The sequence below is a fragment of the Myotis nattereri genome (genome assembly GCF_964212035.1).
Source record: "Myotis nattereri genome assembly, chromosome: 1".
NCBI lineage: Eukaryota > Metazoa > Chordata > Mammalia > Chiroptera > Vespertilionidae > Myotis > Myotis nattereri.
Genome location: NC_138075.1, coordinates 10,685,509 through 10,709,977, shown reverse-complemented (window position 1 = coordinate 10,709,977; position 24,469 = coordinate 10,685,509). Strand labels below are relative to the sequence as shown.

The 24,469-nt window shown below is 38.3% G+C and overlaps 1 protein-coding gene across 1 annotated transcript in view; it reads right to left on the bottom strand.

The window, feature by feature from the left end:
- Positions 1–24,469, bottom strand: part of TC2N (tandem C2 domains, nuclear) — a 38,095-nt gene that overhangs the window by 2,979 nt on the left and 10,647 nt on the right. Inside the window, exons 2-10 of the mRNA XM_081107256.1 lie at positions 22,638–22,760; positions 21,486–21,713; positions 14,681–14,848; positions 13,392–13,483; positions 12,127–12,202; positions 10,827–10,927; positions 10,325–10,441; positions 4,347–4,538; positions 1,061–1,175 (exon numbers count right to left, since the gene is read on the bottom strand). Of these exons, the coding sequence (XP_080963382.1) occupies positions 1,061–1,175; positions 4,347–4,538; positions 10,325–10,441; positions 10,827–10,927; positions 12,127–12,202; positions 13,392–13,483; positions 14,681–14,848; positions 21,486–21,713; positions 22,638–22,704 (1,156 nt within the window). The 5' untranslated portion in view covers positions 22,705–22,760. The remainder of the gene's footprint in view (positions 1–1,060; positions 1,176–4,346; positions 4,539–10,324; positions 10,442–10,826; positions 10,928–12,126; positions 12,203–13,391; positions 13,484–14,680; positions 14,849–21,485; positions 21,714–22,637; positions 22,761–24,469) is intronic.

Sequence of the window (24,469 nt, the reverse complement as noted above, 5' to 3'; positions counted from 1 at the left end):
CAGAAAACATCTTCGAGTAGAATCTGCCAGTAAAATCATCTTGGTTCTTTAACTACCTTTACATACTAGTAGTTATTGTTTTATTCAGATTTTCACTCTTCTTTGGGGGTCTTGAACAATTTTCCTTAGAAAATCATTTAATTTACAGAGATGTTCAAATGAATCGGTAATTATACATGGTACTGTCTTATTATTATTGAATCTGTTCTGAATTTGAAATTATATTCTCCTCCTTGTTTGCATTCTCTTTGTTTGTTGCTTGATCCAACCTACCATAGGTTTGTCAATTTTAATGACCTTTTCAAAGAAAAAGCTTTCAGTTTTATTACTTATGTCTTTTGTTGTTGCCTCAATGTTTACCAACTTCAACTTTGGCTCTAATTCCTTAATTTCTTTCCTTTGTGTTTGCTGTTTTTCTAGCTTCGTGAGTTGGGTGCTTGGCTGTATTTTTTAGTCTCATTAGTTACAGTGGACATCCATTACTTCTGTCTGCTTCGGATATTTCCTCTTCTTCTAGTAAGAACAAGGAGTGCTCTTACCCCACTCTTAGCCCTTTAGGTGGGACTGACCTCAACCTCCAGCTCTAGGGGCAGCCGTGTGAACCAGGCCTACGCACCCAAAGTATCAGAATCCCTGGCTGTGCCCAAAGGGCAGGAAGGAAAATGTGTTTCAAGGGTTGTGTTTGACATTTTTGTTTTTTAAAAATTAAGTTTCTCATTAGCAGAGTATCCGACAAAGGTTGCATAGGACAAATCATCTGGGCTGGTGAAACATCTGGCAGTCCTCTGGATACAATCTACAGTAACTAATGAGCCAACTAAGGAATAGCCTCAAATGCAGAGATCACAACTGGATAAGAATCAAGAGACCAGTGGGTTCAGGTAGACATAAGGGTTAAAATTTGAAATCCAATAAAGTGATTCTAAGTTAAAAGATAAGTATTCACATCAAGTAATAAAAGTTACTAGAACTTTAATCTCCAATGTAGGAAATGTAGGGAAAAACTGATCTTTTACTAATAATTGTCTTTCGATTCTGCATTGAACCACTATATACTTACTCAAAGTCAGAGGTGTTGATGAGCTTGGAAGGCACTGTGCCTCAAGAATTTGTAACTGGATCCTGCTGTTCACTGCTTGAAAACAAGTCCCCAACTCAAGTTCTGCATGGCACACCTGCATATCACGAAAGTGTCATTTGGTAATTAAGAATAAAGTTTTGGGATATTTCAAAAATTCAAAATTAAAGAGCTAAGATGAGTAATCTTGAAATCACTGCTTTTTATATGTCATAAGAGAAGGTTTAGAAATAAGCGCCATGGGTTCTGTACATATGAGCTATTCACTTTCATGGATTCTGCAACTGCAAGTTACAGCTAGATCCTGATTCTTCCAAGTCAGGGAGACCAAAAGGCAATTCACAGTAAAAGCAACTTAAATCCCTAAGCAGTTTTACTAGAGACAATGTCAGTGAAATAAACACCGCAAGTGCAAGCGAATGTTCAAAAGACTTACATGCAGTCATTTGAATTGTTTTCTGAGAACATACGAAACATGATTTGCAAGTGTAATATATGAGAATCATCATTCTTTTTTTCTCCATGTAGAAATCAGAGTAGGTGCGAGCAGAATCGGGAGACAACGGATTGCTACACTGAAAAGATTTGTGGGTTGGGAGCTGAATTACTCTGCTGTATGGAAGCGGGCCAGAGAAGAGCGCTGGCAGGAAGGGAGCCAGTGAAAGTTACGAGGCAGTAAATAATAGGGAAAAGGTCAAAGAAAACCTGAGGCAAACAGTAAAAGGGAGACGGGGAGAGGGGGAAAGAAAAAATGTGCTCTTCAGTATTGCTGACTAACAGCCGAATAAAGCTGGTAACTTGTTTGTGAAACAGAACACGGCCCAGCCCACTTCTCTGGCTTCCAACACCCTTGGAGCGAAGAGAGAGAAACATAAAGTTGTCCAAACACAGAAACATTACTCCTCACATGTTGAAAAAAGTAAGTACGGAAATGAAGCGAGAACATAACGTTAAGAGATCTCACAGGGCTCAGCACAGACAGACACAAAAGTCTTTGCTGATACTAATTCCGACAAAGCTACCGCACGGCTGAATGACTCTTGATGATGAGATTTCTATTTGGTCATCGCCCAGCAGTCCCAATAATTGGCTCCTGGCTCACTAAAAAGGACCTTTCTATGTACATTCCATGGGCTGAATCTTGGGCATTTTCTTGAAACATGATTCTGTGTTTTAAAAATTGGTCATGCCACGCCCTGGCCGGTGGTGCTCAGCCCTCGCACCAAAGGGCCACGGGGTTGACTCCCAGGCAAGGGCATCTACCTGGGTTGCAGGTTCTATCACTGGCTCTGGTTGGGAGGCCTCGGGAGGCAACCAATCGCTGTGTGTCTCTCTCATATTGATGTTCCTCTTTCTCCTCCCAGCCCCCATTTCTCTCTAGACATCAACGAAAAAAACATCCTCGGGTGAGGATTAAGAAAAATAAATAAAAAGAAACTGGTCATGCCGTAAGAAATCAAGAGATAAACAGTGAAATGTGAATCACTTAAAACAGCCGTGGGCAAACTACGGCCCGTGGGCCGGATCCGGCCCGTTTGAAATGAATAAAACTAAAAAAAAAAAAAAAAAAAGACCGTACCCTTTTATGTAATGATGTTTACTTTGAATTTATATTAGTTCACACAAACACTCCATCCATGCTTTTGTTCCGGCCCTCCGGTCCAGTTTAAGAACCCATTGTGGCCCTCGAGTCAAAAAGTTTGCCCACCCCTGACTTAAAAGCATAAACTCAACTGTTGAGAGGTTAAACTCCCCTGTGAAACGACTGAAGTGATGAAAAAACATGTCTATTTTGGCAAAAAGAAACACTGATTTTCATAAATAAGTGAACGTACTGCTTTTGCTTTCAATCAGAATAAAATCGGGTTAATAAGCCTTTTCACATGAACTAAATCTGTAGCCACACATAAAATAAAACCTTTGCTGACATGACCTCTGATATATCATTTGGTAGAAACTGAACCACAATCGTTCATCCAGATTCTCCAAGGCAGGTAAGAGTCTAATGTCTCAATTCCCCAGAAAATACCTTTGCTGAGTCTGGTGTACTCTACTACTCTCACTAATTTAGGTTTTAATATATGAATTGTCCAGTTGAGTATCTGTGCCTTCTATAACTTAGGGTTGCAGATTACTGTCTACTGAGCTAGTTTCAAAGATGCAAGTGATGAACTCCTGTCACAGCTATAAAACAAATGTATTTAAACATATTTGAAAACGATAATCTAATTGTGCACTCTTCCATTCTTCATTTATTCTTTCATATCTATCTACATACAAATATTCAATGCAAAGAACATGACAGGCTGTTGCTCAGAGCACTGCAAATTATAAAGAAAACAGATGAAAACTCAAGCCTTGTTTTGTTTAAAACAAGTAACTTAAATAATTCTTAGTTGTAATAAATGCTATAAAAAACACATTGGGGGTGGAACAGAAAATAACAGACACGGGATAAAGAAATACAGATGCCTCTGGCCCCACCCCCCAAATATTCTGATTTAGTTGGTTTAGATGTGGGCATGTTTTTAAACCTCACTAGGTGATTCTAATGCGTACCCAGGTTCAGAACCACTTTAAGCCAACATAAATATTTTTGAAAAGTAGGTGAAATATAAAACTTACATAAATTTAAAATTATATAAGGTTTGACCTTATCAAAGTTTATGGCTGATTTCTATAAATGTTATGCTGACATAGAAACTATATAATTAAATTATTAGGGATTTCTAAACACTCTAAGTCAGTGGTTCTCAACCTTCCTAATGCCGCGACCCTTTAATACAGTTCCTCATGTTGTGGTGACCCCCAATTTCATTGTTACAAATGAAACATAATTAAAGCATAGTGATTAATCACAAAAACAATATGTAATTATATATGTGTTTTCCGATGGTCTTAGGCGACCCCTGTGAAAGGGTCGTTCGACCCCAAAGGGGTCGCAACCCACAGGTTGAGAACCGCTGCTCTAACTGTTCAGCTGGCTAGTTGAGAGAAGCGAATGTCAAGTTTCAAAGATAATCAAGTTCTTTACAAAAAATACCAGCTGTAAGAACCTTGTTTTTGCCCAATTTATGAAGAGCTATATAGCTTGCTCAGGATTAAAAACAACTTTCCCAATCGATCTGAAGGCAATCTCTGACTGAGCTTACAGTTTATGATTCTTTCCTGCTTTTCTTATCAGCTACTAAAACAACTTTTTATAAAATTAATTGATAATTTAAAGTTACTCATACTTTAGGGTTATTTATATATTATTATCACTTACAGGAATTTTTGAAGGTGGTGCTATATCCAAAGAGTAATCCATTTCCTGTGTGCTAAGAGTTCTGAGTGACAGCGAGCATTCACCAATGGTCTTCTTCCTGGGAGTCTGGGTTTGAACCTTAAATACAAGCCTTACACTTTGCAGACTTTGGAGTTTAATAGCAAACACAAAAGTTTCCATAAACTCAATTGTCTAAAAAGAAAATAGAAAGTATATAAATAAAAGGACTGAAAAAAGGGTGATATGCCAACACAAAATAAATAAAAATAATATATTTTAATCTAGGAAAGGTAGATTTGATTTTTTACAACAATAGAAAAAACACTTTTTTTTTAATATTTTTTATTGATTAAGATATTACATATGTGTACCCTCTACCCCCCCTCTCCCCGCTCACCCCCTCACCCCCCCGTTGTCCGTGTCCATTGGTTAGGCCTATATGCTTGCATATAAGTCCTTTGGTTGATCTTTCCCCCTTGCCCCCACCCTCCCCTACCTTCCCTCCAAGGCCCGACAGTCCAATCAATGCCTCTCCGTCTCTGGATCAGTCCTTGTTCATCAGTTTATGTTGTTCATTATATTCCACAAATAAGTGAGATCTTGTGGTATTTATCCGCTCTCCAGTTCCATCCATGCTGTGGCAAATGGTAAGAGTTCCTTTTTCTTCTTCCTCTTCTTAAAGAATACCTTTCAGCATTTCATATAATGCTGGTTTGGTGGTGATGAACTCCTTTAGCTTTTTCTTATCCGTGAAGCTCTTTATCTGACCTTCCATTCTGAATGATAGCTTTGCTGGATAAAGTAATCTTGGTTGCAGGTTCTTGCTATTCATCTCTTTGAATATTTCTTGCCACTCTCTTCTGGCCTGCATGGTTTCTGTTGAGAAATCAGCTGACAGTCGGATGGGTACTCCCTTGTAGGTAACTGACTGTCTTTCTCTTGCTGCTTTTAAGATTCTCTCTTTATCTTTTGCTCTTGGCATTTTAATTATGATGTGTCTTGGTGTGGTCCTCTTTGGATTCCTTTTGTTTGGGGTTCTCTGCGCTTCCTGGACTTGTAAGTCCATTTCTTTCACCAGGTGGGGGAAGTTTTCTGTCATTATTTCTTCAAAAAGGTTTTCAATATCTTGCCCTCTCTCTCCTTCTGGTACCCCTATAATTCTGATGTTGGTACGCTTGAAGTTGTCCCAGAGGTTCCTTACACTATCTTCATATTTTTTGAATCTCTTTTCTTTTTTCTTTTTCGGTTGGGTATTTTTTGTTTCTTTGAATTTCAAATCTTTGACTTGATTCTTGGGATCCTCTTGTCTGCTGTTGGAGCTCTGTAAAGTATTCTTTATTTCAGTCAGTGTATGCATAATTTCTAATTGGTCCTTTTTCATGACCTCCATGGTCTCACCATACTCCTTGAGGGATTCATTAAATTTATCGGCGGTTTCCATAAAATTCTTGACAAACCTTATAAACGTGGCCTTGAACTCTATATCCAGTCGTCTGGCCTCCTCCGTTTCTGCTAATTGTGACCTGTTTCTTTGTCTCCGCATTTTGGCTGCTTCCCTGTGTTGATAGAGTGGTCTGCGCGCCAGGTGTCCTGTAGGGCCCAGTGGCTCAGCCTCCCCAGTTACCTGGGGTGGACACTCTTGGTGCACTCTTGGTGCCTCGCTTGTTGTAGGATCACTGGGAGGAATTGACCTCCAGGCCAATTGGCTGTGGGAAGCAGCTGTGTCTGAAGTGGGAGAATGGACCCCCTCTGACCACTGGGTACAGTGGCTCCTGGATCTAAGGAGGTGCTAATTCAGCCCCTGCCTGAGGCCACACAGCAGGAACTACGAAGAGGCTCAGCTGTGAAGCAATGCAAGCCGCTGCGGGGCCTTGGGCCTTCTCTTGGAAGTTCCGGGTCTGGCTGGCCCGGCTGCAGTTAGGTAATTATCAGGTTGCAAAGTTCTGGGGCATTCACATGCAAAAGCCTCTGCCGCAGCCCGGGTGGGGCGGGGTCTCAGGGAGTCAAAAGGGCGGGGAAAGAAGCTATGGCTGATTCTCCGCGCCCGGAGTCGCGCGTCTCAGTGTCCCGGCAATGGCTGCAAGCACCTCCGAGGGAAATCTGCCCCCAAGTTCACCCGCTGCCGCCTGAGAGAGCAGCCTCTCCCCGTATGAGACCTGGGTCCCCAGAGACTTCCCGGAGCCGGAGATCAGAGCAGTCGGGAGCTTGTGATTCAAAAAGACAGCCGTGTCCTCAGGTGCCACCCCCTTTCCGCGCGCGCGAGCCGCCGCGTACCTCTGCACTCAGCCTCCGCAGCTCCTCTGGCTCTCAGCGTGCTTTTCTTTTCTTCTAGTTGTAGAAATTACACTCAGCCAGCCTTCCTGTTGTTTTGGACGATGTTTGCTCCGTCCTTTGGGCTAATTTTCAATTGTTGTGTGGGGCGACTATTTCCCGGTGTTTATCTATGCCGCCATCTTAGTTTCTCTCGAAAAAACACTTTTTAATGCGAACAAAAATGAGAATGACCGTGACTTGTTTTTCCAGAATTTATCCTAGCTGCTGCCTTTCTTCATTTTCCCAAATCATCCTTTTAATTACTTAGTCAGGAATTCAGGTCACTACCAACACCAAGCATACCAGAATATATATATAGCTTTTCCCCTTTTTGAAAATGAGGTTGTTTTTCATCTTTGGTTCTGGGGCAGCTTTTCAGCTATTTACAATTCTTCCACAGCAAATAACAGCGGTGTCAGAATCTCAGGTGAGCTCTCTCGGTACCCGAAATCTAACTTGTTCACATTACAAGGCTTAAATTATTTCTTTAAGGGAGCGATTGTTTGTCTAATGTTCTTCCCGTCTATTGGGATCCAGTTTCTCTTTTGGTAACGTTTGTTCCACTCTTTCCAATCTGAAAATCAATCTCCTTAACAGAGAAGACAAAGAAAAACGCGAGTATTAAGTCCTACCTTCTCACACGAGCATCTACCTATGCTGCAAGCCCATGTTTTCCATGCTTGAGAAAACTTCAAATGTTATTTTTGTTACTTTTAATATATATTTTTAAATGTTTATTGTTGAGAGTATTACATATGTCCCCCATCTACCCCATCCAGCCCATTCCCAACCCTCACCCCAGGCCTTCACCAATTCAGATACAAGATTGTACTCAAGTGCACTGTTGTCCATGGGTTATGCATATATGCATACAAGGTCTTCGGTTGATTGCCTCCCACTTACTTTTAATATTTTTAAACCTGGTCTTACCGTGGGCTAACATTTTCTTGACACTAGACTACACACTCCCTTCTTTCCATTTTTAATGTGTCCTTTTTAAAAAGGAGGGTTTTTTTTTTTTTCCTTTTGAAAAGGCAAGGTATCTGGGCAACTAACAATATATTTTATATATCGTGCTCAATTTTTCTCTTTTATTGTAATTTTTATGTTTGTGCAGTCAGAATTGTGTTTCTTGAGAACCTCCGAACCACTTAAGCTTTCTCTTCCCCCCTAACTTTTGCTAAGTTTACTTCGTTTACTTGAAAATTAAAAAGTGAAACAAGTAAGTGTCAGGATTATAGCCAGGTATAAGACATTTCCATTTAGACATCCTATAATCTATATTTTCATAAAGAAACATCCTACTACATATACATCACTTTTGATTTCTGCCTTCTCAACTTATTAAGAACATTTCCCCATATCTTTAAAAACTCTTCCTAAACATTACTTCTCATAGCTTTCTAGTATCCTATCACATGGTGCTATGGTTTGAATTGTGTCCCCCAAAAAATATATGTTGAGGTCCTAACCCTGAATGTGACTCAGAATGTGACCCTGAGGATGTAATTAGTGAAGTTAAGATGAGGTCGTATTGGAGTAGAGAGACTGGTATCCTATGACACTGAGGAGACACAGAGAGACAGGGAGAACGCCATGTGCAGATGGATGCTGAGATCAGAGTGAAGGCCAGGAATGCCAGGGATTGCTGGCCATCCCCAGAACTAAGAGAGGCACGGAACAGATCTCCCCTCAGGAAAGGAACCAACGCTGCTAAGTCTTGAGACCAGACTTCCTCCAAAACTGTGAGAGGTCAATTTCTGTTGTTCTAAGCCAAAACCCTAGGAAACTAATACATGTGGTATTCCATGAGTTTTCTCAATCATTCCCCTTTATGAGACATTTAGATTGTTTCCAACTTTTCCACTATGGATACTACACACACACACACAGGACTGGCAAAAGTAGGTTTACAGTTGTGAGTACATGAAACAGAATTTATTCTATTATTTATTAACTAGAGGCCCGATGCACGAAATTCATGCAAGAGTAGGCCTTCCTTCCCCCGGCTGCTGGCACCGGCTTCCCTCTGGCACCCGAGACCTGGGTTTTGCTCTGGCCACTGGCAGGTACCCGGGACCTGGGCTTCCCTCTGGCTCCGGCTTCGTCTAAAAGGATGTCCACTCTAATTAGCATATTACCCTTTTATTATTCTATTATTTATTTGTATCATTTGTTTTCTTATTATTATTTCAAATCTTTTATTATGCTTTATCTTTTAGGCAATGATGGAGAGGCATGTAAAAAAATAGATGACAATCAAGAGCTCTGCCAAAGTATGCTTGAGTATAGCAAGTAGACTACAAGAATCCTATATAAGAAAAGGGTAATATGCAAATTGACCCTAACAGCAGAACCACTGGGAACGACAGGTCACTATGATGTGCACTGACCATCAGGGGGCAGATGCTCAATGCAGGAGCCCCACTCAGCCACAAGCCTGGCTGACAGCTTTGAGTGCAGTGGCAGTGGCGGGAGCCTCTCCCGCCTTCTCAGCAGCGCTAAGGATATCCTATTGCAGCTTAGGCCCGCTCCCTGGGAGCAGGACTAAGTAGTCAGCAGGACATTGCCTGTGGACTCCCAGGCTGCCAGAGGGATGTCTGATTGCCAGCTTAGGTCAGCACCCTTGGGGAGTGGGCCTAAGCTAGCAGGTGGACATCCCCCAAGGGGGTCCCAGACTGTGAGAGGGTGTAGGTTGGGAAGAAGGACCCCCCCCCCCCCGATTGCATGAATTTTTGTGCACCGGGCCTCTAGTGTGTAAATAATGAAGGTTGGCAATTTGAGCATTTACAAGATTGTACTCAAGTGCACTGTGCCATTGTGACATGCTTTTGAGTTAATAAAGCTATTGTAATAATCGTAGCCCACGTGTCTTTTTCCATATGAACAACTGTAAACCTACTTTTGCCCCACCCTGTATATGTATTTTACATATATATTAGATTATTTCTATGGAACAGATTCCAAGTAGAATAACTATATTAAAAAGTATACATAACTTAAGATTTTGATGTGTATTGTCAATAAAATAACTTTCAGAAAGTTTTATGTTCTAGAGTACTTGTAACATTTTTTCTACTTTTAATAAACAAAAAGGACAGAAAATAAAGAGAAAGCAATATGTAATCTCATGTTTATCAGACATTTGAATTACCTTATTTTTAAATGATGTTTTTGTAGAAGATACCTTTCATTTGCATGGAAAACACTAACCTTTCAACCCATATCAAAAGACAAAGATGAAGATAAGTTAATGTGAAATCTAGAGACTATAAAACCAAATTCAGGATAATAAAGGAAAGTATTTAAAAGAAATCAATTGCAATAATACACTTATTTCTCAAAGCCATATGGGGGGAGAGGATGAAAAACTAGACATTTATTTTCCTTTCATAAGAGAACTATACAGAGTTTTCTTATATATTGTTCATCTTCTATGTATTTTAGTGACTAAAACTTTCTTTTTAAATGCACCTTAATATTGGACAATGAAGTATCAAGTACTTTTACTAGTAAGGCTCAAAATTGTCATTAAAAAGCAGGGAGTACATAATTTGTAGTTTTCCTAAAATAAAACACTTTTTTAATTCCAATTCCTTACATGAGTTAAAGTGACAAACATGAGAAAAACATAAAAAGAAATTCAAATACAAACAGCCACTTACACTGGAGCCTTCCTTGGCTGAAGATTTGAAATGCACTGGTTTGGGCAATGTTAGGACTCCTTTTATAGAGATAGCAGGAGTGTCGCCATAACTAGAGGGCCAACTTAGATCTTTGCACTAAAAAAATTAAAAATACAGCTTGAGTTTTACAAAGGACACAATACAATTATTTTATGTATTTTTCAAGTTAATGACTTTAGATACAAACTGTAAAAGTAAACTTACTGAAACCTCCTGTTTCATCTACATTAAAATAATTTGACATTTAAAGTTCTCAATATCACATCAGTCTCTTTGAGATTAAAAATCAAATACTTCCACCACACCTACTGATTTATTTTCTTTAGGTTCTTTATTATATACTATTTTCTGCAAAATATTATAAAACTCTAAATTCCAAAGAGGTAATGACCCATTCCCCAGAAGAGAGCAATAATATATGCTTATACTGTCTAAATATTCCATTTTGTAAGAAAAGTTGGTGTGCACTATAATAATGTACCTGTAATACTGTGATCCAGATTTGCTCTGCTGAAGAATTATAAAACACCTTCACGTTCAATCTCCCCAGATCTCTTTCATCTCCTGACAGAGTAATCGTATCTGAATTGTAAAAGGGCAAAGATGTTTGAGATACTACACAATCCTTCTGACCCAATTAAGCTTTGATACAATTTGATTTTAAAGACAAAATAGAAAAATGCTACAATTATTTTTTAAAGTTGACAATTTAATACAACAAACACCACCCTTTAATGTTTTACTGAAGTGCTAGGGGGAAGATATACTATAAAAAGTAATACATGGGCCCTGGCTCATGTGGGTTAGTGGTTAGAGTGTCACCATGCCCCGTAGGGTTGCAGGTTTGATCCCTGGGCCCCAGTCAGGGGCTAGTGTGGGAGGCAACCAACTGATATGTGTGTGTGTCTCTCTTTCTTTCTGTATGCCTCTCTCCCATCTTCCCTCCCTCCCTCTCTCTCTTCCCTTTCCTCCTATCCTTCCACTCTCTCTAAAAATCATGGGAAAAAATACCCTTGGGTGAGGATTAACAAACAAACAAAAAAGTAATGCATAGCTTAAAAACGTAACCCAATTATAACCTGAGAAATTTAAGTTAAAACAAAAACTTTCCCCAAATAATATTAACATGGACTTAATACTCTATACTTCAGCAAGTTCCTTACTAATATACTTTAAAACAAACCAACAATGGATATTTAACTGCTCCACTTTTAAAAAGATGTATTCATGTCTGAACACTAAAACAGAGTCCATCTGATGTGCGTATTCATACACAGGTAACACTGCCAATAGTGTTACCTGTATATAACTGGAGGCCTGGTGCATGGATTCTTGCACGGATGGGGTCCCTCAGCCTGGCCTCCATCCTCGGGGGATGTAGCAGTGCCAAAGTGGCAGGTGGCCAGGAAGGCTCCCAGCCGGGGCCTCTCATCCTGGCCCTGCTGCACCTGCTGCAGCGTGGAGGCAGGAGAGGCTCCCAGCGCCGCAGCTGCGCCCGCCAGCCATGAGCCCAGCTTCTGGCTGAGCTATGTTCCCGCTGCAGGAGCGCACTGACCAGCAGGGGGCAGCTCCTGCATTGAGCATCTGCCCCCTGGTGGTCAGTGTGGGTCATAGCGACCGGTCAACCAGTCGTTCCAGTTGTTTGGTCTTAACAGTCGTTTAGGCTTTTATATACATAGATTATCTAGAGTTTCTCTTACTGTGTCATATATACTTTCAAATTACTATTGGGTAGTAATAATTCCCTTAAGAATATAAAAATAGGGTACTTTATTCCTTACCCAAGCTTCTGTTGCTCCCCTGAGAATTTTTCCTCGATGAAGAGCTGCTAGGCACACTGGACAGTGAATCATGTCTCTACAAATAGAATTCTTTAGTCAGAAGCTGCATGTCAAACTTGAAGGCGTCTGAAATAATACCTACCCTCCTACCAAAAAGCATGCTAACCATTTTGACAGCTACTAATCAGAATTTTCCACTTTTAGATAGAAAAGATTTCTGTGTGTGCTATCAGGAAAATCTTACATATCTTACTAGATAATATATGGAAAAGCCTTTGCTGTTTGGTTTGGTTTGGTAATAAGGATGAAGAGATTATGGCTATGTTTCAGATTTAAAGGTACTAATAAAAATCTGAATATATTTGCAAGTGCCCTGCTACTTAACAACCTGTAAAGTAACAGTTATTCCAGCATGGTCCCTCTGGACCGAGAGGTACAGCATCACCTGGGAAACTATTAGAAATACAAACTCACTGGAGAGCTACTAAATCGAAAGCTCTGGGGGTGAAGCCTGGCATTCTGTATTTTAGCAAGCTCTCTACACAATTCCAATGCATGCTAAAGAACTGGTGCTATAAAGAATTAAGTTTGCAAAAATTTAATTCAACTGGGATTATTAAAGATTATTTAGAATACACTTCATTTTAATAAAATATATGTATATATGTTCATGTGAAAAAAGTTCACAAATATGTAAAAACAATATTTGCACAGTGTTTTTACTCAGTTATAGGAATATAGGTGATTTGTCTTTTTACTTTGCTTAAGTCTACTTTCTAAGTTTTAAATAATAATCACAGTTCATTTGTATTAAAAAAAGAAACATTTTTTAAATGTCAAAAATTTGTCAGTTCTATTTGAAACATAGGACAGTATTTTAATATTAATGAATAATTAAAGTTCTACATCTCAACAGAAATACTACTTTTTATTAACTAGTTTTGTTCATTGAAGAAAGTAAAATCAATAAGCACTTTAAAATATATACCATTTTAAATTCCAAGTATCTGAGTGCATATCAAATGAGAGATATAAGACTCATAAAAAAACAACAACAACAAAAAAAAAACTACTGCCTTTTTTATTCACTTGAAAGCTAAAATAATGCACATGGGAAATATCAAGTGTTTATCATAAGAGGTACAAGAATAGATACATCTACATAAGATGCAAAGCATGTTGTTCCTAATGCAATTTACACCCTTTTGAATTTTTAGCTTGAAAATAAATTATTGGATATAATTAAATTTATATAAATAATTTACCTGCATGAACTTCTGAGATGAACTTGTAAGATCAAACATAGACTTGCTTAGCCCGGGGGAACCAGGGAGTTTGTTGGTCCTTAAATCACAAACTACAAAAAGACGTAAGTAAATTATATAGTAAAAAAGAAGAAATTCTATTTAATTACAATGAATTAAATCTTTTTAGGAATATATCATGAATATTATGTGCAAATCTACTTACGAGATAAAACCTAACAAAATTTTAAAAAAATTTTCAATTATTTTACTTTGTTTGAAACAAAAACCAATAAAAATCAAACAATACATTTTTACATCCACATCAAATATCAAGCAGGGAAAATTCGTTATTTTTGCTACATTCCTCAATTCTTCATCTCATGAGAATAATCAAAGAGGTAAGTCCTCTGCGCTAAATGCAAGTCAACTGTTTAATGAGCACTTTTTTTAAAAAAATCAACACCAAATCCTAGGTGATCCTATATCGCTAGTTTCCCTCCTGACTGTAAGATCCTGGAAGAATAGAACTCTGCATACTAATGTGTATTCTAGCACAGTACTGAAATAAGTAAGTACTTAGATAAATATTTCTGCTTTATTTTTAGGGCCTGAATTCAATGTTGAGACAGATGTGTGACCTGAAGAACAGTGAGAAATTTGTGAATTAGATATGTACAAGATAGACTATCACTGATGCAGTTTCAAATATGAAACTACGAAAGTTCTAAATATCACTTAGGCATTTCCTATTTTCTTTGTTTACATTTGTAAACCTACCATGTTTCTAAATATATCATTTTTATTACATAGAGCAGAAAAGGAACATTTATGAACGGATAGATGATATATAACATATATCAAAATAATCTGTAAACAAAACTTTTTTTTTTTCCAAAAAGGACAAATAAAATGGAATTTAGAACTCACTAACACATACAACTTATTAGTCCTTCCATTTGTATATTAGATATAATGCCACAAAGAATCAGGATGCTTATCTCGGCACTTCTGAAGCCTGCTTTCCCCTTATTGGTAAATTGTTTTCCGTAATAAGAATCATCTCTTCCAGGGTCTCTGGTTTAATCTGACTTGGACATTTTTTGCTAAAAGAGACACACAGAGAGCAGCACGGCTGCCCAAGCTGAGGAGGAGAAAGTGGGAGCACAGAAAGAAGGACCTGGGAGTCTGATGGGCTTTGGTCTTTTTGACTAAACCTCTCTTGTAACACATTCCATAAAAAGCTGATCTCTGAGAAAAAAAGAAAGAACGACAAGGAGGGGGAAAAAAACACACACAAAATTTCAAACCTGATCCATACAGTCTTGTCACTTCTGAAGTAGGGGGAAAGCGCCGACTCAGATCTGGGGAAATGTGCTGATACATATAGAACGGGTTGTACACGTCATAGCTGGATCCAGGGTGGGAGGAGCCGGAAAGTTCTGCCTTTCGATCCCCAAAAGATGCTCTGGCCGATCCTGAAAGCAAATGTTTCAAAAGTTTTATGACGTCCTTTTCTTGGGAGTTACTAGCCAACAGCTGGTGCATTCAAGGCAAAAGGAAAAAAATTTGTTTCGAGTAATATTAACTCGCATGTGTTTGATATCTAAAAAAATAAGCACACTTTTACTGAGCTCTAAGTGTGTGGAGTATTCTGCCAAGGACCAGCCATGAACCCTGCTCTCAAGACAGTCTGGTAAATTTTTGACATTTTTCTTTGCCCCTAAGCACACTGTTACAAAATGTTGTGGACAATTCTGTATTTTGTGACTGGAGTTTCCTTTTATTTTTCTACTTACACAAAGCACACCTTTTCAGTAAAAAGATTATCTCTTTTTAGACATGTGCTCTTTTCACGAAGACCACAACATTTATAAAAACGGACCACAAGCTCATTTCTGTCTGGCATCTTTTTGTTGTTGTTGTTAATCCTCATTGTTTTTCCATTGTTTTTTAGAGAGAGTGGAACAGATGAGAGAGAGAGAGAAAGAGAGAGAGAGAGAGAGAAACATCAATGTGAAAGAGACACATCGATTGACTGCCTCCCCCACCCACCCTGATGGGGGCGGGGAATTGACTCTGCAACCCAGGTTCACTCCCTTGACCAGGAATTGACTCTTCGGTGTGCAGGCCGATGCTCTAACCACTGAGGACACCAGTCAGGGCTTTGACATCTTATCAGGACATCATTGGTAGCAGCTGCTCTTCGAGTTTGCTATACGGCCCAAGAATGACAAGAAGAAGAACGATGCCAGAAAGTCAGCTGAGAAAGACAAAGACCCAGCGAACAAATCTGGGGGCAAGCCCAAAAGAAGTCGTGGTCCAAAGGCACAGTCTGGAACAAGCTCAATAACCTGGTCTTGCCTGGCAAAGCACCATATGACAAACTCTGTAAGGAAGTTCCCAACGAGAAGCTTATAAGCCCAGCTGTTGTCGCTGAGAGACTGAAGGTAGAGAGAGCTTCCTTGGCCAGGGACTTATTAAACTGGCTTCAAAGCACAGAGCTCAAGTAATTTACAGTGCAAACACCATGGGTGGGATGCCCCAACCGCTGGAGAAGAGGCACGAACAAACTGTACATTTTGAAAAATAAAATGTTATTAAGTAAAAAAAAAAGAAACTGACCATAGGCTGAGATACACAGAGCCAGTCTCAACAAATTATAAAGAACTGAAATCATAAAGAGTATGTTCTCTAACACCAATGCTAAAGCTAGAAATCAAATAGCAAAACGGATAGGAAGTATTTATATTGAAACATAAAGGACCAAAAATAATAAAAAAGGTAATCTTTAAAAAAACAAGATTGAAAGATGAGCTCTACTGGGTATTAAGAAAGGAATACTGGCACCAATGATAAGATCAATGGAACGGAATAGAAGGCCCCAAAAGAGACACTCATTTTATGGAAACTTGATTTATAATCAGTGTGGCACTGGCACTTTTCACTAAAAGGAATAAGACAACTGAATATTGATATAGAGGAAACAACCACCTTCATCCCAACTAAATATATTCACAAAAATTAATTCCTTGTGGATTGTGGCTCTAAAATAATGTTAAAGGCAAACCAATAAAACTTCTACATTAAGTACAATTATCAGAAAGTCTTCCTAGCCTTAGGGCAGAGAAGCACTTCTTAAAGGGAACATAGCTTTAATCATTACAAGTTTTTAATAAACTCAACTATATTAAATTTGAAATTTTCCAAATCTTCCATTTCCAAAGACTATTTAAGAGAGTAAAGAGGTAACCCACAGAGGGGAGAAAATATGTGCAAAAATATAACTAACAAAGTGCTTATATCTAGAATTTATGAGGAACTCCCACAAATCAATAAGAAAAAGATAAGCAAGCCTATATGTAAATTAGCTTAAGACTTAAGCAGACACTTCAGAAGAGAGTCTATTCAAATAGCCAATAAACATGATCTGGTGCTCAATCTCACTGATCATGAGGGAAATTAAAACTCTAATAAGATACCACTACATGCTCACCAGAATGGTTAAAATTAAAAAGCTGACAATAGCAAGTGTTGACAAGAAAGCAGAGCAATGTGAATGCTGATGAAAATGTAAACTGATATAATCACTGTGGAAAAGTTTGCTAACTTCTACTAAAGCTAACGATATTTCTAACCTACAACCCCAACATGCCATTCTGGGACATATACACAACTGAAATGCTTGTACATGTGCACCAAGAGACAAGTACAAGAATGTTCATAAGCATCATTATACACAATAGTCGAAAACTGGAAAAAAACTCAAATGCCCATCAACAGTAAAAATAGATGAACTGCAGTATATACTTGATACATAAAAATATCTTATGCAATGGTCGCCAATCGGTGATCTGCGGACCACTGGTGGCCTGGGAGGTCCAAAAGGTTGGCAACCGTTGCCTTATAGTATGCTATACTGAAACACTTCTGTATCTCACCATTAGACAACAATAGATAAATACACTCGCTGTACAGATATAAAAACAAACTGAAGCTTACTAACAACAATCTGAGTAAATTTCACAAATATAATGCTGACTGAAAGAACCCACAAACAAAAAAATATATACTGAATTTGTTATTTCATTTACATAAAGGTCAGAAAACAATCAAAAAACGAAGCCATAACATTTAGGAATATGTACTTAGGTGGTAAAAAGTAAGAAAAGCAAAGAAGCGATACTGATTACTCTGAAGTGACTGCAAAGGGAAAGATGGAAGCTTTGGGGTTGCTGGCTTTCCTCTCTTTACTTGAGTGGTGACTATACACATGATTTGCTTTGTAATAAATCACTGCGCGATAGATTTCTTTGTTCCTTTTTTCTACATGTGTTTTATATTTAGATCAGATTTTCTTCAAAGCTTATAATCACATTGGAAATAATATATACACATGAAGTTTTTTAAATGTTTAAATCATCACCATGTTTTCATTCTTTTTGTTCCACTTAAAACAGAACCCACAGTATAAAGTAGTATTTTCTGAATTAAGCTAAACAATAAAGCAGGTAGCTTGACATTGAGTTCAGAAAAGAAAAATAAAATATGAGGTTATGAGGTGAGATTCTATCCTCATCAAAAAAATTATGTATACAATCCAAGCACAGCCCATGGTCAGAGGGGTGCCAAGAGGGAGCTATGATGCCAGAGAGCCTAAAGAGTGGGCACCCCTATGAGCTAACACTTGACTCATTCAACACATAAACAACTACAAACGTCTATGGTAACAAGAATAGCACTGTCAAGAGTATGACTCACTGCCTTTATAGGCTATACCTAAAAAGGAATATTCTGATTTCATTTTTCCTTTATAAGTAAGCCACTACAGAATTCCAATTTTCCCCTCAAACAGTACACAGTGATAGCAGTTTTTAAGTTCAAGAGGAATTTCTCTCAATTTACAGAACCACACTGTTGTAAAGTTGCATAATTGCCAACACATCTCAAAAGCCCTATTTGAAATTTCAATATTAATTCAAAATGTATCCTCTGGATGGGTAGGTAGGTAGGTGATAAAGCCAACACAGTAAAACTTTAATGATAGATCTGTCTCCTATCAAAGCAGGAGTCTACAGCTGTGATCAGACTCATTCACAAGTAATGCGACAAAACAAATTTCAAATATTTGAAACATAATTTAAGTTGCAATTGATACTGGTCTGCTCTATCTTCTTCTCAAAATCTCCATATCCGCCCATCACTCACACATGCATTTGCACATACAGCTTACACATATTTTACTTCTATAATTAGGTACCAAGAAGACTTTCCCGACTTTAGTTATATAAAGTAATTCTCTCTCCAATATGCTAAAAATCAGATGGCTTCATCACATCCTCCGTGAGCCTATAATTTAAGTATAAGCCAATTTCTGACTCAGTCAGCTAAAAAAGTAATATTTATTAACGATACAATGAAAAAGAAGAAAAAGAAAAACGACCACATATTGCCAGGTAGGTATTTCTTACTTATTTTCTGATTACGAAACCCACCCCCCCCCCCTTAAAATACTTTAAATGTCTGAGAATAGATAATTTATAAATTGTGGTACATCCATATAATTTAATGCTATAAAGCCATTAAAAAGTAATGAATATGAAAACATGTTCATAACAGATGATGTGAATAAAATAAATTGCAAGACTGTTTACATGGCTTAATCCCAATGTTGTTAAACAGGTATGAGAGAAAGAGAAAAGCCAATTAATCATGGTATCCTGTGAGCCAGAGCTTTTAAAAACTATTTTTTTAGAGATATATGAAAAATAAGACATAAGGTTCATCTTTCCTTGTTTCTTAAAAAAAAAAAAAAAAATCACTCCTAGCAGACCTTATTCGCTTATAGATAACAGTAAACTCTACACCAAAACCCAAAGGCACTGGAGCATAAATAAAGGCAATGCAGATTCTGGATAGGATTTGACTGTTGGAAAAAAAGAGAACAGTACAAAATTAGTTACCTGTTTTTAATAACTTTTAGCCGAAGGGCAGGCCAAAGTTGGCACTGAGCAGGGCGGGTAAAACTCCAATAGAAAATTCAGTCTTTCTGGCCTGAAGAACCAGAAGGCAAAGTTCAGAGCAATCACAGCAGCTAGAAAGTAAGGTGGGAATCTTGGAAAGGAGAAAACCCCAGATTATGTGAATAGAGTCTGCTCAAATACCTGGCTGATCCCTGAACCACACATGGGTGGGACAGACTCCAGCCAAGGATAATAAAGCTAAGCTGAGAGGTAAGAGCTGCCACTACCAAGCTGCAGAATCCAACCAAGTTAATTGCCTGCTGAAAAAAAAGAAAAGAAAGGGAAAAAATAACCCTCTGAGTAATATAACAGATTTGAATCCCTAAAATCTAATATCTAACATCCGGAATACAATCCAAAGTTACCAAACACAAAGAAACGGGAGAATCTGACCCATTCTCAAGCAAAAAGGCAATACACCAAATTCAAACCTAGATGACCTCAGTGTCAGAATTTTTGGACAAACATGGTGAAGTTCAAAAATATAAAGGAAAATGGCTCAAAATAATGAAAAATATATGTCTAAAACAGAAAATTCAGTGGGTAGGCTTAACAACTGAATGGCGATAACAAAGGAAAGAGACAAATAACTTGAAGGTAGATCAATATTATCCAATCTTAAGACCAGAAAAAGAAAAAAAAGATCGGGGGGAGGGGGGGGGAAGAAGTCTCAGAAACACATAAAAACAATATCAGAGAGTCCTACATATGTGTAATTGGAAACCCAGAAGAAGAGAAAAAGGGACAGAAAAAAATATTTGAAGAAATATTCTAGGTCTTGATAGTTTTTATTACACTAGTATATGCATGCATTTGTCAAACTCAAAAATTACACACTTAAAACTTGGGCAGCTCACTGCATGTAAAGTTTATGTTGAAAGAAGAAGACTAAACAGATGCTGAACTCTAGTAAATTATATAAATGCTTAAATGTTTAGAGGAAAGTCTACTAATGTCCATAATTTACTCCGACATGCATCCTCCTCCACAAGAAAGTATTAATAATGCACAGAGAAATGAATAGATGAATATATGTGATAGGAAGTATACTAAAATGTAAAAATCTATATGATAGATATGTAGAGGTATTTACCATTAAATTCTTTCAATTTTTCTTTCAAATTCTTTCTGTATGTTTGAAACTTTTCATAATAAAATTTTGAGAAAAAATAATCATTGTGACTGTTTCAATCCACTAGAACAGATTATTTTTAAAATACAAGAGTTACATGTTGTTTCCTCTTCATTAGTCCATTGACCTCTACAATATCAGCCAAAATTCAAGCCAATGAATCTACCTCATTCAAGCAGCTATTTAGACTGGCAAGTGTATTTATAGACTGGGGAGCATAGTGGTGAAGAAAGATGGGAAGGAAGAAAGACTACCTCATTGCTTCTTTATTTCTCTTTACACAAAACTTTAGAAAACAGTAGACAGAATGTTTCCTCTATTTACTGATCAAATCCAGAGTAATTCCTCTATTTTTTCTTTCTACACGTATGAAGGATAACTGATAATAATTATAATAGTGGCCCGGTGCACGGATTTGTGCACATTGAAAGGAAATTAATTAGAAGGAAGATTCGTGTGGAAATTACGTTACTGCAAAAAATTACATGTCAAAATAGTATATATAATATAGTATTATAAAATTAAAATACAAAATATTTTAATATGTATCGCGCATGCGCGAGTCAACGTTTATTTTTAGATTGCGAGTGTGCATCATATGTACCAGACGGTCGTTCACACGCAATGGTGCCAGCGAGAGCTTTATATGTATAGCGCATGTGCGAGTCGGTTGGTCGGACGGCCAGACGTACGTACAGCTGGTCACTCAGCCTTTTACATAGAGAGATTATTCCTTTAAAAAAGGCCAAATCTAGATACAAATGTGTTGTATTATGGTCAGATTTCACAATGAGAGCTTTCAAAAATACTAAACATTAAGTTCCTCTACAGAAAGAGCAAAACACAAGAAGCGAAATGTAAAATCTGTGTATAAAAGATATACCTTTATGTTAAATCGAGCGATAACAGCATTGAAAGGCTACATGCTGATTTTTAAACACCAGCATTTTTCTTGTTTACCTTCAAGTTCTTCTAGATGTGAAGGAGTCCCTTGCGTCCTGGGCTGAATATAAGATAACGTAAACTTGGGCACCACAAATGGTACTTGTTTGCCATCAGATGGTAACTTGGAAAGTAAATAATCCTCAGTACAGCCAACCTGAGGCTTTACACAAACAGAAGACAATGGAGGGACACAGACGGCAGTCTTCTGACTCCTTGAGACTGCTGTTTTAGCTTCCACAGAAACTGCATGGAAGAGAAGGGAAAAGAAAAGAAAAGAAATCACAAATACGTACTCAGATTTACATATAAAAATCTAAACCTAGCATGCTTTGGTATTTATCCAATCATTTCAGAAGAAACGGCTGATCCATAAACTACTCTTGGGTCCTATCAAGCACTTCTGGCCTCTACATTAATTCCGTCCAGCCAATACTCGAGCAATTAATACACTACTGCCAAAGTATAATAACAGCATAATGGTGAAAGGAGGCTTTAAAGACTCATTCCCACAAGAGTTCATACAAGGAAAAACAAGTTTATTTTGAAGTTAATTGCACAATACTTTCAAGTGAAATCTAGTCATTTAAAACTACTCTCAACAAAGCAATTCTTCTTGTCAATACTAATGGTTACATCAGTCTTAAATACATAAAGCAATTCTGAAAAACCTACTTTTAGGTCTCTAAGTCTATAAAAATCTTCACCAAATCACAAAATAAAATATACACTGACCCTAACATGATAGCAACTCTCCTTGTGCTAGCTTCTCTGACCTACTTTGTTCGATAGACTGATATATAATTCCTAAAATGAGGGAGTTAGGATGGGGAGGTACGGGACACCCAGAGTTAATCCACCTGTAATACTCATGTCCAATCCTCCTCTTCCCTTACTTCCTTCTTCCCACTCAGCTTGCTAACATCCTCCTCATATTTCCACAACAAATGCCACCTTCTTTGTGGGATTGTCTCAGGGTGCCTCCTGGGTTGAATTCATCTCTCCCCACTGTGCCCTGGCTATTTTAATACTTACCTCGCATGCCTTATATTTATGTTTATGCCTCCCTCATGCAGTTAGGAAATATGTCTCATTTATTTTTATATTACAAATGCCACAAGTAAGGGGACATTAAATAAATGTTTGTTGAAGTCATAAAACGAAACTCACCGTTGTGCTTTTCTGTTTCACCATAGAAACATCCCCTACAGCAACTCTTTATAAATTCTGTTGCCATTACATTCAATTTCCAATATCCAGCAAAAGATGCACGCTTCCAACTTTAATATTAATCTGTTGGTAGAAAAGAAAACAAGTTAAAATAATCATGCTAATGTCATTAGGTATCACCAAATAAATCAAATTATCTGTCTTTCTGAGATGTTCAAATATTCAGAGGAAGGTAGATTTTTTTTGTTCCTATTTGTAATTTTTATAACCTGGGCTCCTTATAAGTTAATAAAAATGGAATTGAACAACCTCAATGTTAAATGTGAAAAAAAAATCCCCACTCTCCATTTTCTCTTTAGCCTCATATATCTAAATTGATGTCCAAGCAAAATTTGAAACATAAAATGGCCCTCATAAAAAAGTGTGAAAAAAAATTCACTTGCGCCAAATCAATTCTTTTGGTAACCCAAAGACCTTATAATGGGGGCGAATAAACAAATAATTTCATACTTTATGAGTTAGCTTAGTGCTTAGAATTACACTAGCAGAAAAATATACCTTAAACACTGTAACACATACATGCAATGCTATCTAAGTCACAAATAAGAGATGTTGAAAATAAAGGGGGGTCTGTTAAGTTTACCAGAAATGTAAGACTGTATAAGGAGACACATTTGTTGTAGGAACAGTGCACCAATCACAAGACACATTTCATGGACAAGCTAACCTGGCATTCAAGAACAAGACTGCCCCTGGCTTTTGGGTTCGAGATGGCAAACTAGGAAGATCCTGAGTTCACCTTCTCTCATTGACACCAAAACTACAACTACACACAGAACAGCCATCTCGGAGAGCAGCAACCTGAGGGCTAGCAGAACAGGTTTCCCACGACTATGGATGTAAAGAAAAGGCCACACTGAGACGGGTAAGAGGGGCAGACTCAGCCTAGGCAGGGCCCACCCTAACCCCCATTCCCCATGTGGTGGCTCACAAGTGGGAGGGATATCGCAACTACAGAGGTTCCCCCACCAAGAGCGAGGGGTCCAAGCCTCAGCCTGGGGGACCTGCAGCAGGAGGAGGAGCCTCTAGAGCAGTGGTTCTCAACCTTCCTCGTCCCGCGACCCTTTAATACAGTTCCTCATGTTGTGGTGACCCCCAACCATAAAATTATTTTCGTTGCTACTTCATAACTGTAATTTTGCTACTGTTATGAATCGTCATGTAAATATCTGATATGCAGGATGTATTTTCAGTGTTACAAATTGAACATAATTAAAGCATAGTGATTAACCACAAAAACAATATGTAATTATATATGTGTTTTCCGATGGTCTTAGGCGACCCCTGTGGAAGGGTCGTTCGACTCCCAAAGGGGTCGCGACCCACAGGTTGAGAACCGCTGCTCTGTAGCATCTGGCTTTGAAAACCAGCAAGACTTATTCCGGGAGAGCCAAAGGTCTGTGGGAAACCCAGGTTGTGCTCTTTCTGAGTTCCGGCACGCAGGCAGCAGTTTGAAAAGCACCTGTGTCACATATGAAGGTGACAGATACATGGACCAACTTTAGGGCATGTGCTGGAGGGGCAGGGATCTTTCTCCAGAGTCCAGAGTGCTGCTGGGCACCACATTCCCCCCACTGCTTTACTCTCTTTCCACCTAACTGGTCTGATGCTGGCAGGCGCCATTTCTGACTCTCCATTAACCTTGAAAATACTGTTCAGCCCCCTAGCATTTCCCTGACGACCTCTCCAAAGCCTGCCACACCGGTGGGCGACCTCAGCCAGCATCTGTGCACAGCAATGTGTCTACAACAGTCTTCAAAGCTGAAGATGTG